Source organism: Culex quinquefasciatus, chromosome 3 (genome assembly GCF_015732765.1).
Source record: "Culex quinquefasciatus strain JHB chromosome 3, VPISU_Cqui_1.0_pri_paternal, whole genome shotgun sequence".
Taxonomy (NCBI): domain Eukaryota; kingdom Metazoa; phylum Arthropoda; class Insecta; order Diptera; family Culicidae; genus Culex; species Culex quinquefasciatus.
The window spans coordinates 180,829,560-180,846,944 of NC_051863.1; the positions used below are offsets into that span (position 1 = coordinate 180,829,560).

General features: G+C 34.3%; 1 protein-coding gene across 3 annotated transcripts in view; it reads right to left on the reverse strand.

Annotated features, from left to right (window-relative positions):
* Nucleotides 1-17,385, reverse strand: part of LOC6047532 (aryl hydrocarbon receptor nuclear translocator 2) — a 160,757-nt gene that overhangs the window by 112,527 nt on the left and 30,845 nt on the right. Inside the window, exon 2 of one of the 3 annotated variants that reach the window (XM_038258675.1) lies at nucleotides 14,468-14,761. In XM_038258675.1, the coding sequence (XP_038114603.1) occupies nucleotides 14,468-14,667 (200 nt within the window). In that variant the 5' untranslated portion in view covers nucleotides 14,668-14,761. Of the gene's footprint in view, nucleotides 1-3,322; nucleotides 4,119-14,467; nucleotides 14,762-17,385 lie in introns of those variants that run through there. The other 2 variants (XM_038258674.1, XM_038258673.1) reach the window with 2 other exon arrangements.

The following is a 17,385-nucleotide window of genomic DNA, read 5'->3' on the forward strand; positions in this document are numbered from 1 at the left end:
AATTACAAAATATTTGACAAAAAAATGCTTCCCAAAAACTGCCTAAGACTGAATTTAATGATGAACACCGTTATCATAATCAATGTTGTATTATTTATTTTACGTGATATTATTCTTAGCTAAGGTGCTATTCGTCTCTGTGAGAGCTAGGTTTTGAATCCCGTCGGTTGCAGACCTTTTTTGTGTGTAGAAAAACTGTGCATGCAGTTTGTAATATTGAAAAATGACAAGCATGCTTTTGCATGCGGTTTTAACATTGGATTTTTTGCTGAGTTATTTAAAATTCATTTTTGCAATTCCGTCGTGAAACTATTTACTTTTCCTGCCATTCTTGAACGACGAAATAGCCTACTTTTCTGTACCAAAAATAACAGAATCGAATAGCAACACATTTCAAAATAAATGCTGAAAAGTTCTACTTTTCAGAACTCAAATGGGTGCTGAAAAGTTGAACTTTTCAGCACTTGTTTCTAAAAGTAACACTTTCAACATTTTTTTTTTGATTTCAACATTTTTTATTGACAAAAAACATGAAAATTTGACAAAAAACATGAAAATTTGACAAAAAACATGAAAATTTGACATAAAATTTCAATTTCAACATTTTTTATTGACAAAAAACATGAAAATTTGACATAAAATTTCAATCAGTGTGTGTTTTTTGGAATTGCAAAAAATGTTGTATGGAACTCGTTGCAAAACTTGATTTTTTTTCAGCAATCTTCGTATTTATCCAACTCGGTGAACCTCGTTGGATGAATGTACGACTCGTGCTAAAAAAATCCTCTATTTGCAACTTGTTGCATAAACTACTATTTTTTCACTAAAACTTCAATCATAAAACATTTAAGAAACTTCACGATGTATTCGTAAGGGGAAATTATTAGGGCTGGAAATTTTGAAAATGAGTATTTTTCTTTTTGGAATTGAGCGGAAATCAAATGTGTTTGCAAAATGCATCAATATTTTATCTAGACCTAATATTTAAAAAATATACTTATGCATATCGCAAATTCTACATAAGTTAAAATATAAAAAATATATAAATTTCGAGCTCAAGAGTATAGGGAACATACACGAATATTTCAAACTACTAGTAAAACTAACACAAAAAGGATTTTGTTTTCAATCTTTGCAATTATTTGGCTTAATTTTTCTACACATATTTTGAACTGCTATAGCTTAAAATGTTTAAAAAGCTGTGAAAAATACCTAAAAGTCAATTAAAATTAGAGGTGGGCAAAAAAGAGCGACCCCTCAAAGAGCCGGTTCGCTAAAAAGAGCGATTGAACCAGGGCTGGTAAAAAAGAGCCGCGGTTCTTTTTAAAATGCGGTCATTTTAAAGAACCGCTCCAAGATGATTTTTTTTGAAAACTTGTGTCTATTTTTAAGTTCATAAATAGAATCCATAAAATTTACAACAAATTGTAGCCCCAAATTTGTTTTTGGGAATTGTAAATGGAATTTCAAACATTCCAATGCATATAAAAATTTAATTTAAAAATTTCCCCGCGGTGTATTTTTTCAAATACTTTAGGATAAAAACGGCAGGTTAAAGAGGGGCTTTTTTCGACTCTTGAGAGCCGAATCGTCAAATTTCGTTAGGAGTTTATTGCAACTGTTTTCATAAATATATTTTGAAAGACTCTAAATAGCATTGATGTCCACATTTGAGCAAAGCTTTAATGTTTTCAATTTCATATTTTTCAGTTTCCTAGTTTTCTTTGAAATCCTAAAAGTGAATGATATTCTAAACAAAATTTAAAAAAAAAAACTTTTTACTGTACAACTGATCGTAAATTTAAGCATTTCAGATTGTTTAACTTGGAAAATTTACCACAATATAATAGAGATTTTGGATAAAAATTAATCCAACCAGCCCGTTTAAACTCTAGCATTTATCGCCTTCATCGATTTAATCACAATGTAAATAGAATTCGCTGAATATTTTCTTCGAATATTAGCATTTATTCAATTTTGGCAGAAATAAACCCATTTTCGAAAAATTAAATGCAGTATTTTCTCAAAAATCCTTGATTTAAGTCTGGCTGCCATTCAATAAATCGAACGAGTATGTTTGAGCACAAATCTTGACATAGAGACACCTAAGATCTATGGTTTTCATGAGCATTTTCTCGTTTTAAGGTTTTTGTTTTTCAAATTAATTATACAAACTCAATAAAAAACTATAAAATCTATAAAAAAATTGAAAAGGAGCGAAAGAGCCGTTCAAAAGAGCCGCTCTTTTTAATGAGCGAACGAAAATGAGCGGCTCCTAAAAAAGAGCGGTTTTGCCCACGTCTAATTAAAATGTTAAGTTGTAGGACAAGTTTTTTCGGCATTTCAAGCAACTATTTGTTAGTTGATAAGCTTAAAAAAATAACCTCAATTGGATTAAATTGCTTCAAATTAGTGTTGCTTCTTGGTTTTTGTTTGTTTCGAAAACAGCTAAATGAACCGCTCTTTTTTAAGTGATGTTTTTGGTTCAAATAACGAACAGCATTTCGCACGAGGCAAGTATCCCAAATTGATAATGAGCAAACAATATACCAGCGATTGAAACAGGTGGCTTCCACTTGCTTTCTTTCAAAGAGAATTGAAATCGAAAAATTTCCACCCATTTTACACAACGTATCTTTTATTTAAGTGAAACAAATTTTGTATTGCGATTTAATTCATAGATTTTGTTCAAATGTTTATGTGGGAGAGGACCTCATAATCTTGAAAGTTCATTGATAAAAGCCATCTCCAGAGTTTGAAGCGTACTCAAGCGTTCGTACTTATCGTAAAGAAATAGAACAAAAATAGACTGTCTAAAGTACATCTGGGTGCTATTTTTAAACATCCTCATTATAGTGAAGTTATGAGTCAGCTAAAACAGCTAATGATATGCCAAGTTCCCGGATTTCGGATATTGACGTAAATCGGTTCTAATTTTTTTAACACTCTCCAAAATGAACAGGATCAAAATCACTATTTCATTCACTTTATCCTGAGAGTTTCTCCATGTGTTTCAAGTCAAGGACACCTGACCGGTGATGAGTAGCCGAAAACTGTGCCCCCAAAGATCGTTTACCACTCAGTTAAATAAACAGCAACTCAAGAAAAAAAATCAAAAACCATTCACAGCGTCCGTACACTCAACTTCCATGTCAATCCATCTTCGCGCCGGTCACCCAAACTCAAGAAGTGAGCCATAAATAATCTGTTATTTTTGCACTGTGCCCGTGTGTGTTTGTGTGTCAATAGCCAAATTAATGACTTGCACGCACACACACACACACCCACACGAATTTCGGCAATCCATTATCAGCTCACGTACACACAAACTATACCGTTGAAACCTGCTGCTGCCGCCGCTGATCAGTTGTCATTCACTCTTTTATTTTTTCTTTAACTCTTGTTGTTGTTGTCAAACTTCTCACTTTCGAGCAATCACCTCCCTCTCTTCCTCACTCCCCCACTACCACACGATCAACAATTTGCGATTTTTTCGCCGAAATTTAGCGCTCTCACTCGTTTCACACTTCAAGGCCACTCGTTGATATTTCACGCGTTATCAATCGCACACACCAACACCACACGAAAATGTGCTCCTGCCGAGCGTGGTGCGAACTCTATTTTTTTTTTGTTGTTGTTTCGTTATCACTTGTTTTCTTCTCGGTATTCTTGCTCTTCGCGACAATAGTGTTGATGCTGGGCCCACCAGTTGATCTGGCAGATCACACCACTACACACGCAGGCTCAACAAGTGTCAGCTGAGCCGAATCCTTCACCCCGTTGGCTATCAATCGCTGTAACAACATGCACCAACATTCGTTAAAATCTTCCCAAGTGGAACAATATCTCTCCCGCAAACACAACAGCTAGCTCCAACAACGACGTCAAAGGTGGTTCCGTCAAAAACAGCCTACTACGATGATGTTTATTTCCACTTTTTCTCGCTTCTAAGAAAAAACAGCCAAAAGGACGCACGAAGAGGTCACGGAAAAGTGTGGAAAATCCCGCCGAGGAGGAGGGAGAGAAAAAAAAAGTTTTCCCGAAAACCGCCGGACCGCGCGCGCGATTCTTTTCTACATGTGTGTGGTGAAGAGCCCGCGCCTGAACCAAGACTGACTGCCGGAACTCGGAGCCGGCTGGCCCACGGCCAGAGCCCGCCCGTCGGTGTGCAATCACCACACGAAGACGACGGCGAGAGCGAACTCAAACTTCGGCCTGCCGTGCGTCTCCACCCCGCGAAATCACTCACTTTTATCTCTGTGTGTGTGCGTGAAATTTTGCCACCCCTCGTACAATGTTGCACGAGCGTGTGTTTGTGTGTGGTAGTGGAAAACTTCCAACTCGCGCGCGGTCTGCTCCCCCCAAAACACACTGAGAATGTGTGATTGTGAGAAGTTGAAAGGAGCAGGAAAAAAGAAACAAGCTAAACAGCAAAATCCACCGTCAACACGTATCGGGCACGAACGGGGCCCGAAGTGATGCAGAAAAAAAAGGTTTTTGCTAATTTTGGGATGTTCAAGTTGGTTGAACAATCGGTGCAAGTCGGTGGGAAAGGAAGGTATCGATATGAGCAAAGACCGGTTGGTGGTGGTGCTATTTTCGGTTGATTGAATCGTGTGGTTGATGATTGCTGGCGTGGTTTTTGAACAGATTGACAGGATAGACAACTTTGTAAAATAAAAAAAAGTTGCAGTAACACAACTGTTAACATTATTTCTTTAATAGAAATTATTTATATGTTTAAAATTTATTTATTATGACAAAACATTCATACTTCTTATTTGCCGGGCTGCAGAGATGAATTGCTTTTGAGGCGACTCCAACTCCGACGCCGTCGCCGATTTCTGAAATTTTAGTAACTTTGACTCCAGCTTCTCAAGATTTGGCGACTCCGACTCCCAAAACGACTCGGTTATGACTCGGCTACGACTACGACTCAAATAACAACTCCAGTGGAAGAAAATAAGCCGACTCCAGCATATACAAATTTTCTGACTCCGACTCCGACTTCAGCTCACCAAAAAGACTCGACTCCTGCTTCGACACTACAGCCTTGAATTGTTGTATAATTTTCATCAAAAAGTATTTTTTTCGAAGCATTGAATTTCATATTAGATGATCTGGATTGAACTTTGTCAATACATACCCATTGTCTTGAAAAGCCATTTTTTTTAATGTGTATGGAGATAATGGAATTTCTGATCGATTTGGTGTTTTCTGCAAAGCTGGTTGATTATGATGTGGAATTTGCAGAAGTAATAGGCAAACGGAATAAAATCCCGTTTTTTTTATTTTACTATTCATTGCTAAAAGTTCAACTAAAAGAGGTGATTTGATAGGATGGTGCAAAATCTGATACCGGAGAAAGAATTTTCCTATTGTTATTGAGAAATATGTTCAAGAAAAATACCATTACCTCATTTTTAAATGCAAAATAAAATTGTAGTTATAGACGTTTCAAGGTAAAATTTTCTAAAGGAAAAACACCCCTGAATTAATAGCTGAAAAATTTCCAACTTTTTTTTTTTTACTTTTGCTGATCAACCGGCAACCAGCTGAGATTACAGCGTCCATTTTTTTTTTACTTTTGCTGATCAACCGGCAACCAGCTGAGATTACAGCGTCCAATTTCCGGTCTCGGGATTTCTCGGAAAAACATATGTCCCGTTACCAGGAAAATTTGTGCATTTTCCGGGAATTCCCGAAATTCAAGCGGAAATGTATTTTTTTTACCTTTTTGGTACATGTTTTTTTTATTTACAAAAAAAAAAATAAACAAAGAACTTATATTTTTAATTCAATTAAATGTTCTTATTGAAATTTTCAGTTTTTCTAAAAAAAATCATTTCAAGGTTTGTTTCAGATGATATTAATTTATGAAACATTCACAATTGTGAAACAAAACAAAAAACTAACAAACATTTCTATGTTATGGAATGAAAATAAAACAAATAAATTATAATTTTTGTAAGCTTTTTGAACGAAAATTGTTGTTATATCGTAAAACCAAAGTTGAGTTTTTTTTTTTTATATTTATGTTTATCATGACCAAAGTGGATGAAAATTGAATTGCTGGAATGTTTATTTGTTTACAAGTATCAGTTTTGTTTTTTGTCGCTACCAAGCGCGTAAGGTGTTTAAATATGAAAATACTAAAAAGCTTTTTTTAATTCTTTAATTCGAAGTCATTTATTAGGCTGAATCATAAAAAATATTAAAAAAAAAAACTTCATATTATATCAATGGTGCCCAAAAAAAGCAAACGTATTCCAAAAACTCACTACAAATATTTTAAAACTTTGGGTCGTGATTACATAAAAATGGTATTCTAAGTAAAAATCAGATTTCTAAGGTAATTTCAATGGTAATTTTTCATGAGCTCAAACCAGTAAAATTTGTTCTGTAAAAATAATTGGTCATAAAAAACATATTTTCAATATTGTTTTTTTCTCGTTTGAACTTAATTCTCAATTTTCTTCTAAGTAATTTATCACAAATTTATAAGCAATTTTATGGTTAATTCACTGTCCACACTGTTATCAAAAAATAACACCTACCTCGTAACAAAAAAAATACTAATCATTATTTTTTGATAATTTGAACAAATAAAAAAAAAATGCTTATAAATTTGAAAAAAAAAATAATATTTTCTTGATGTTACATGTTTTTAAACAAACAGTCACGGCATTCATTAATATTCAAACTTATTTTGACTATTTAAGATTGCTATTCTATACAATTTCGTTGCAAAATATTAATCAGAACCAGGATCAGAACAATTTTGGATAAGTTTCAAATTTCCCGGGAATTCCCAGGAAATTTGTTTAAAATTTTCCGTTTCCCAGGAACATTGGACGCTCTAGCTGAGTTCCAACCTTTTAAATTTAAATTTGGTTAAAAAACGATTTCTCTCTGTGTCTCTCTTTGATCTTGTAATATCTCGGAAACTATTGGTTCAATTTCAATGTTAAATATTAAACTTATGTGAAATTTTCTGCTCTTTTCTGTAAACATAATTTTGAAATTAAAAAAAAGTTGGAAAATTTTAAATTATTTTTATTTTTATCAGAAAAAATTCCAAGCGTTTAATTTTTTAACATTGAGAATCGAAGCAACAGTTTCCTTGGTGTTGCGAGTTTAAAATGAGTGTCAACTAGGAGACACTGAGAAAAACTCAGTCTGATTAACAATGTCAACATTTTAAAATTGTTCGAAAAAAAACTCTAAGCTGTCTGAAAAAAAATATTGCTGGGTGTTTTTCTTTCATTTGTCTTAAAATTGCAAGAAAATAAATGTTGAAAAAATCACAAAGAACGGTTTTTTTTTTAAATTTATCTGTCGTGATCTCCCTTTTTTCTGAACAGTATTAAAGAGAAATTTCGTTACATTATTAAATAAACCAAGACAAGCACAAAAAATGTTAAAATGATTTTTGTTCTGCATGGAAAATTTAACCTCTTGATAAATTCAAACATTAAAACTGATTAAATATCCCACGGTGTTAACAGTTTAGTACCTAAAAATTCTATTTCTCACGTCCAGGGATAGAATTTTTGTAAATCTCCTTGTCAGCACCACTTGAATTAATTACTTCGTTTTGTTTACACACATTGTCTATCAACAAAAAATGACAAAAATTATTTTCTTTTGACGAGCGTCAAAAGATTTTCTTTTGATGATGATCGTTGCTCATGTCGCTTTTGAAATTAAAAAAAAGGAAAAAAAAAGATTAATGAAAAACTCTCAAAAACGAAATTTTGTTTTTTGGGCATATAAAAAAAATCGTTTTAATTGCTACTGATAATTAATTCTATCAGATATCTCAAAATTTTCAGCTTTGTAAAATCAATTGAGGGGTATTCAAAATACATTGCATAATGGTAATTAATGTATTTTAATCAAATTAACTTTTTAAGCTTTAAAAATATGGATGTTAGTGCAATAATTTGGATAACGACAAGCAGCAGCAGAAGAAAAAAAAATCATTAAGTCATTGACTTTTTTGAAAATTATTGATGTTAGCATAACTGCAATGTTGTACAAAGTATTTTGCGATTCTTGTCACCTAAAAATAATCAAAATCATGCTTGATTGTTTTGCCCCTCCCTCTCCTCACGACTATGACCAGTTCTGAGGGACAAAAACCTCAAATAAAATTTGTACTTGTCCAAAATAAAATCACTTTTTTTTAATAATCAAAACTCAAACATTATTTATTGAACAAATCCAGAGTTTTTTTTTTTTTTTGAAAAGGTCCAATAAACCAAATTTTCAAGTTTTGCTTTTTGGGTGTTTTTGAATACCCCTGGTATTCGGTTCTAAAAACACCCAAAAAGGAATAATTGAAAATTTGGTTTATAGACCTTTTCAAAAAAACTCTAGAAATGTTATGTTGCGACCAACCAAACAAATCAAGTGCTCATTTGGGAAAGAACTTTCAACAAGGTTAACGAGTATGTTTTTTTAAATTCTTGAAAAAAGCATAAGCCTTATACCTGACGGAAACTTACCTCGTCGGTATAAAGTGCACGGGGAAATTGTTAAGTGGCGTTATAACCCTTGAAACTCATCGAAATTCACTCTTGCGTGTGCAGTTCTAATCCAAATCTAACCAGTGATCAACGAAGCTTATTGACATATTGTGGATTTAGTTTGAATGTTCAGCCTTTATCGCCCAGCTTTTCAAGCTCAAGGTCGTGAGTTTAATTGTCGAGGCGCACCCTTTGGGTGTAAAAAGGGGGTTCTTACCAGGGTTAAGGCGCGTTTCTGTTTCGAAAGCCCAACATGAACTGCTCAAAATATTTCAAGTGCCAAAGGGTTAATGATACTTGAGATTTTGCTTTGTTTTGCTGTTAGCATGAACTTATGCTTCTGATTTGACAGAAAAGCAAAAAAAAAATTAAAATAATCTTTTCACACAATTTTTTCAAAAACAGCTCAGGCGACATCCCTACCCGCATTACATTGTGTTACAATGTTGCAAACACGCAAAACATATCAAATAAAAATGAGCAGAATCTTCCACATTCATAGCCGAGAGAACCCAGTGAGATCCATCAGAATCGAGAGTGAGTACCACGAGAAAAATTACGAGCGCGCGCGGAGGAGCTCACAGATGGGAACGATTCTACCGCCGAGAGCTTACAATGTTGCTGCGAGGAACCTCGTTTGTAGACATCACGTCGGTGTCGTTACAGCAGCAGAAGCGTGGAAAAATGTAACACGAACAAAAATACCGACTGTGGCACATGAGAACCTGTGCTGAGGCCGGCTACGGAGTCGGGCCAATATAGTTGCACACTAATTGAGGAAGAAAGTAAATTAGGGGTTGGGAAAACTGGGGAGGGGAAGCTGAAGGTGGCGAGATGTTTGGACAAGTGTACGGTACGTAGTCACAACTTACGGATCGGAATGCTTCCGAGTTGGGTAGAGGTGAATTTTGTGACTTATTGATTTTGTCTGCAAAATCGTTTGGTTTTGAAAGCAAATTTGTAAAAAAAACTGTTGAATTCTTTAAAAATTAACCGCATTCCAGTCCTTAAAAAAAGATTTTCCTTAAAAACAGCAAACCCACGAGGAATGTTGTTGGCGCGAAAATCACGTATCACGTTGATAAGCACTTGTGACGGTTGGTTCCGGACAGGAGACACTCGGTGGAGTTCTCAGGACACACACACACGCACATGCTACTGAAATATAAGTGCTATTTTCACGTTCGTTGATTTTTTTGTTAATTTGAATAATTCTCTCTCTTTCTCGTTGTCTCTCTGTTTCATGCTCTCTCTTTTTTCTCGATGACAAAAGTGAAGAGTTTGTATAAAAAGTTGCCATTTAAAAAACCTCCTGGCAATTCTAAGTGCATTCGCTTGCATTTATACAGCAATTCCCCACGAAAACAGCATGGAAAAAAACAAAAGTCCTCGGATCGGGCTCAAAATTTTTCTGGGAGTTCCCTGGCCGAAATAATTAGACTTTTTTTTTTTGTTTGGCCATTAGGGTGACCTACGGCGTGTTAGGGTGGTCTGAAAAATGGCCATTTTCATCGATTTTCGCAAAAACCACTTTGCCATTTTAACCGATTTCAATTGTCTTATACGCAAATGAAAGGTGATAAGTTGAGCTTTCAAAGAAAAATAGTAAGTAGTTTAAAAAAGCTAGTCTATCGGATTCCCCGGACATTTTTACATAACATACTACAAAATTGGAGGAGTTCATTAACAGGATTCCGAGATATGATATTTTGAAAATAAAATCCGTGTTTTTTGACGCGCCGCGCGCAAAAACCGGAGAATGACGAAATTGGCTAAATATCAACTTTTTTCACTAAAACTGCGATAACTTTAAAATTTCAGCGATGACCTATAGATGTTTGGGTACCAAAATTTTCGTAATTAAGAGACGCAACTTTTGGTACCCAGACATGTCTAGGTCATCGCTAAAATTTTGAAGTTATCGCAGTTTTAGTGAAAAATGTTGATTTTTTGCCAATTTCGTCATTCTACGGTTTTTGCGCGCGGCGCGTCAAAAAACACGGATTTTATTTTCAAAAAATCATATCTTGGAATCCTGTTAATGAACTCCTCCCACTTTTTAGTATGTTATGTAAAAATGTCCGGGGAATCTGACAAAAATATTTCCAGACATAGGCTCTTTGGTCCTGACACCGTCAAAACGGCATTTTAAAGTTTCATACGCTCTTTTCATATGTTAGGCTAGATTTTTGAAACTTCTTACTATTTTTCTTTGAAAGCTCAACTTATCACCTTTCATTTGCGTATAAGACAAATGAAATCGGTTAAAATGGCGAGGAGTTATGATTTTTCGGAAAAAGTGGTTTTTGCGAAAATCGACGAAAATGGCTATTTTTCAGACCACCCTAAAACGGCGTAGGTCACCCTAATGGCCAAACAAAAAAATACGGGTCTAATTATTTCAGCCAGGGAACCCCCAGAAAAAATTTGAGCCCGATCCGAGGACTTTTGTTTTTTTCCATGCTGTTTTCGTGGGGAATTGCTGTAAATCAATTTAAACAAGTTTGCGAATTTTCGAACAAGTTTTTATTCCGCAAATAAACTCTTAAAAACTTAGATTTGAGCAATTCTTCATGAAATCGGTCTTTTTTCTTAAATTTTAATTTTTGTATTTTTTAATCCGACTGAAACTTTTTTGGTGCCTTCGGTATGCCCAAAGAAGCCATTTTGCATCATTAGTTTGTCCAATGGAATATAATGTCCATATAATTTTCCATACAAATTTGGCAGGTGGCAATACAAAAATGATGTATGAAAATTCAAAAATCTGTATCTTTTGAAGGAATTTTTTGATCGATTTGGTATCTTCGGCAAAGTTGTAGGTAAGGATACGGACTACACTGCAAAAAAATGATGCACGGTAAAAAAAAATTGGTAATTTTTTATTTAACTTTTTGTCACTAGAACTATATTTGCAAAAAAACACTATTTTTATTTTTTTTTTATTTCTTGATATGTTTTAAAAAGCATCAAATGCCAAATTTTCAGAAATTTCCAGGTTGTGCAAAAAATCTTTGAGAGAGTTATGAATTTTTGAATCAATACTGATTTTTTCAAAAAATCGAAAAATTGGTCGCAAAAATTTTTCGATGTAAAATCAAATTTGCAATCAAAAAGTACTTTAGTCAAACTTTGATAAAGTGCACCGTTTTCAAGTTAAATCCATTTTTAGGTGACTTTTTTGAAAATAGTCGAAGTTTTTCATTTTTTTAAATAAGTGCACATGTTTGCCCACTTTTGAAAAAAAAAATTTGGAAAGCTGAGAAAATTCTCTATATTTTGCATTTTTAAAATTTGTTGATACGACCCTTAGTTGCTGAGATATTGCCATGCAAAGGTTTAAAAACAAGAAAATTGATGTTTTCTAAGTCTCACCCAAACAACACACCATTTTCTAATGTCGATATTTCTGCAACTAATGGTCCGATTTAAAATGTTGAAATATGAAATATTTGTAAAATTTTCCGATCTTTTCGAAAAATTTTTTTTTCAAAATTTGTAAACCAAGATTAAAATTTCAAAAGGGCGAAATATTCAATATTACGCCCTCTTAAAATGTTAGTCTTGGTTTAAAAATTCTGAAAATATTTTTTTTGCAAAAAAAAAAAATTCACAAATGTTTCATATTATAACATTGAATGAAGCAAAATGGCTTCTTTGGGCATACCGAAGGCAGTAAAAAAGTTTCAGTCGGATTAAAAAATACAAAAAAAAAATCGAATGACCGAAATCTGGGAAAACTGCTCATTTGCAAACAGACTGTACTGCTGTATCATGCGTTTTTCATACCTTTTGCATTAAAATATTGAAATTCTGGTTTGTTATTTGAATTTGTTTGCCCCTTTCCCCTAATCTCGAATTCGGAGAGACGAGGGACAAAAACTAAAAAAAATTTAAATCGATTAAATAAAATTGGATAAAAATTGATTAAAAATTGATTGTTTTATTGAAAATCTAAATTTGTTGCCTCATCCCGGGCAGACGGTAATAACAAAATTAATAATATTTCAATAAAAAATCCTGTTAAAATAACAAAAAGTGTTATTATTTTATCCTGAAGTTCAATTTCAAGAAGAAAAAATAATAACAGTTTCTGATAAAATAACAAAATTTGGTATTGAAGTGATATTATATTGAAAAAGTTTAATAACACGCTAAAAAGAGGAAATGTTATACAATTAAAAAACCCTCCTTATAACAAAATTTGTTATTCTTTCGGTATACTGACTTAGAAATAAAATTACCATAAATCGCAAAAATGGAAAAGTTTCTAAGTGTCCATAACACAATTTGTTATTATTTTTTCTTTTGTTAACTATGTTTAGATCTTTGGGATAATTTTGTCTAATTTCGTCGGGGTCATTATTTTGGCCATGAAATGGGGTCCTTAAGCTAAAATTATTCTAAAAAGTTGAAATTTTGAAAGTTGATTTTTTAAATTATTTGATATACCCCCTAAAGGACTTTGTTTAAAATGGCTAGAACTATGGGATGATTTTGACCAATTTCGTCAGGGTCATTATTTTGGCCATGAAATGGGGTCCTTATGCTAAAATTTTTCTGGAAAGTTAAAATTTTGAAAGTTGATTTTTTTAATTATTTGATATACCCCCTAAAGGACTTTGTTTAAAATGGCTAGAACTATGGGATAATTTTGACCAATTTCGTCAGGGTCATTATTTTGGCCATGAAGTGGGGTCCTTAAGCTAAAATTTTTCTGGAAAGTTAAAATTTTGAAAGTTGATTTTTTTAATTATTTGATATACCCCCTAAAGGACTTTGTTTAAAATGGCTAGAACTATGGGATAATTTTGACCAATTTCGTTGGAGTCATTATTTTGGCCATGAAATGGGGTCCTTAAGCTAAAATTTTGCTGGAAAGTTAAAATTTTGAAAGTTGTTTTTTTTTAATTATTTGATATACCCCCTAAAGGACTTTGTTTAAAATGGCTAGAAACAATGGGATAATTTTGACCAATTTCGTCAGGGTCATTATTTTGGCTATGAACTGGGGTCCTTAAGCTTAAATTATTCTGAAAAGTTGAAATTTTAAAAGTTGATTTTTTAAATTATTTGATATACCTTCTAAAGGACTTTGTTTAAAATGGTTAGAACTATCGGATAATTTTGACCAATTTCTTCAGGGTCATTATTTTGGCCATAAAATGGGGTCCTTAAGCTAAAGTTTTGTTATTGAAATGGCATGAATTTTAAAATTACCGTCTGTCCGGGTAGTAACATAATTCATGCCATTTCAATAACAAATACTGTTAAAATAACAGAAAGTGTTATGGAATCTTCTTGAAAAATCCATTTAATAACAGTTTATGTTATCATTACAAAATTTGTTATTGGTCTGATATTGATTGACAGCAAAAACAACTTGGGATGATCGGATTAGTTGTTAAATAACAAAAAATAATTACAAAGATTTGTTCGAAGAATAACTAGAAATGTTATTAGTCTGATATTACAATAACAATCCAATAACAAAAAATCATAACGACGAATAACAAATCCTGTTATAAATAACATAAAATGTTATTGGCCTAGTATTTTCAAATATCAAAAAACATTTTCTAAAGTTATTTCCGTCTGCTCGGGTTGGTTGTCGAAATTCATGGGTTTTGATTTCGGGCATGTAAATTCATGTTATGAAAATTTCGCTCACAACCAAAGTTTAAACATCATAAACAGACGGTTAGGAATCCGTAATTTGGAATATTTGTTTAAGGAAAATACCATTATATCCTGCTAACTAATGACTGAAACATTGTAACGCGTAATACCCATTCAAACTCTTCACCTAATCAAGTCACTCCATAATTCATCAGTCATCAGTTTGCCCCCCTCTCCCCGTAAAACAGCGCTCATTACCAATCTATATCGAGTAGCTTCAAATGGCTCATTTTGCTGCTTTTTTTTAAATTACTTACTTGGAAGCACTGCTGCTACCGCCCAAGGACTCCCCGTCGTCACCAGAGTCCTTGCCGCCGGGAGCCGCCTTAGGTTGCAGCATGTTGTCGTCACTCTCCGAGTCGTAGCTGGTCGCCGAGGTAGTGCGCGAGTGACGTCCCGACTGCTGGCGTTGAAGTTGCTGGGAAGCGGACCCGCCCAGGTCCGGTTCCTCCTTCATGGTGCGGCCTGGCGGAAGCCCACGTGAGTCTATGTGATTGCGGTGTTGTTTTTTTCTATAACTGGACCATCGGATATAATCGCGGCGGCTGGACCTGCGGAGTTTTGAGAAGCAACGAAAAGATAATGAGTTTATTTTGCTCGCGTGGAGATTCCTCGGCAGATGGCGAAATCTGTTACGGGGGCGAATCATGAATGAACCGCAATCCGCATGCATGATGATGATGACAACGACGCGATTAATGAGTTACACATGCCGCTCCCAAGGATTCAGGACCGGGGGCCTCCCAGCGGGATCAAACCCGGGAAGGCTCATTTGTGGCCGTATTGTTCCCTTGGGGACTCGCCCGGGAGGGGTAGATTTGTGAATTGAATTGATGACAGCAAGTCACAGCAGCGTACTGCAGCTCGGTTCTCGGTACAAAGTTTCAACAAGCATTTTGTTTTTTTGTGTTGACATTTGAGCTGTTTGTTGCGCTGACTCTGGTTGAAATTGTTTGTGCGGTTTTGGGAGGTACCCTTCGACGAGCAGGTTGGCAACAGCAGATTATGTTATGCTGATGCAGTTGTTGCTGATCGGTTATGAAATGTGAGGAACTTGTTTTTTGAAGCGCTGAATGGATTGAATTGCAAGAGTTGTCAATTTTGTGGGGCATTTGTTAAATTACATAGCTGGGTATGATGTCAAAATAAATCGAAACGTATTTCTTTTCAGTATAAGTGCTGAAAAGTTAATCTTTTCAGTGTTCAAATAAATGATTTATTCCTGGTAAATGACCTGATCGTTGTTCTTACTGAGCACCAAACTTCATCAGTCAGGCAGCAGCAAGAAGTCCATCGACCTATTAGCAATACCAAACCAAGCTGCGTGCTGACCGATAGGTGGACGACCTCCAACGTCACAAAGAAGGAGACTGGTTTCTAGTCAATTTAGAGAGTAGTGTGAACGACCATGGCAGCGTCACTTTGGGCATTTTTCAAACAACGGTTCCAAATTCCTCCTAAATGCATTCGCCGTCGTCGTAATCGCGTTCTCGGTAGTTAGAAGGTGGAAAAGTACCCTCCACGCAGCTGACTCAACCTGGAGAACCTTGGAGTGTAACGGGCAGTGCTAGAGGTGATGCACGACAAAGCTCCCGAGGTAAGCCCGTTCGTCCTGTATGCTAACTATACGACCAACACCTGACACGGGGGTGTCAATTTGGTGACGACAAAAGTGGGGGAAGTTTACGCTTGTTTTGTCGCCTGCGAAAAACTATCCCTTTCCCCGTAAATTGTCTGGAGTGCGCGAACGGAATGCCCGCTGATGCACAGTGAAAAAGTGTTGAAAATTTTGATATGACTCTGTTTGATGTTGCTGACATCTAACACAATTAATAGTTTGAAGAAAAAAAATCCTTTTGAGCAATGCAAATTTTTCAGAGTGTCACGTTGGACAAAAGTTACGCGGGATTGAAAGTGAAACCTTGAGTGGGCAGTACAGGAACTGCCAGGCTCGGTTATGTCAGTATCTACACGTGTTGTTCCGATTAGCTCAAGGCCATGGCAGTTTCTTGGGTAGAACCCGGGCAGACGGTAATAACAAAATTCATGTCATTTCAATGACAAATACTGTTAAAATAACAGAAATTGTTATGGAATCTTTTTGAAAAATCAATTTTTGCGTAAGGGTATAATAACAGTTTATGTTATCATAACAAAATTTGTTATTGGTCTGATATTGGTTGAAATCCAAGACAACTTTGGAATAACATTTCTTGTTATGGAAGAATATCTACAAATGTTATTGGAATGATCGGATTAGTTGTTAAAATAACAAAAAATAATAACAAAGAGTTCTTCGAAGAATAACGTAAAATGTGTTTAGTTTGTTATTACAATAACAATCCAATAACAAAAAAATTATAACAACGAATGACAAATCTTGTTATAAATAACATAAAATGTTATTGGCCTAGTATTTTCAAATATCAAAAAATGTTATTCCCAAGTTATTTCCGTCTGCTCGGGAAATGGCACACACATACAAACGCGAAAAATTCTCGCCAGTTAATTTGCTTTTGTAATGAATGATTTTCTATTTTGAACAAATTTTGTACTTCTAACTGGAATTAAACTAGACAAAAATACTCCTTGCCAAACAGGAACAGGTTTTACTTTGTTTGCCAAACAGTCGACAGTTGAAAATTGCAGACTAATTAGGTGATACATACTTAGAAAAGCTCATTTTCATCGATTCGATTTTTTTGTTGGACTGTAACACAGAAACTAATTGCCCGATTATCAAAATCTCACAAGAAAATTTTAAGAAATTTTCTCAGCATCTCAAAAATATTATTTCAAGGGTGCTTGTAGTTTTAAAATGCAAAAAAAAATATGTCGAAAATTTATACCTGAATTAAGCTATAACTTAAAAACGATAAAATCGTTTATATAAATATAAAGTAGTTTTCGTTTGTAAAATTGATTTTGCTTAGCACAACATTTTTAATATTTTCAAAATATATTTAAAAAAAAATCGAAATAAACAAAAATACATATTTTGAGAATTTCACATTAAGTTATAAAATGATAAATGAGCAGTTCTCTCAGATTTCGGTCATTCGATATTTTTTTTGTATTTTTCAAACCGACTGAAACTTTTTTGGTGCTTTCGGTATGCCCAAAAGAAGCCATTTTGCATCATTAGTTTGTCCATATAATTTTTCATACAAATTTG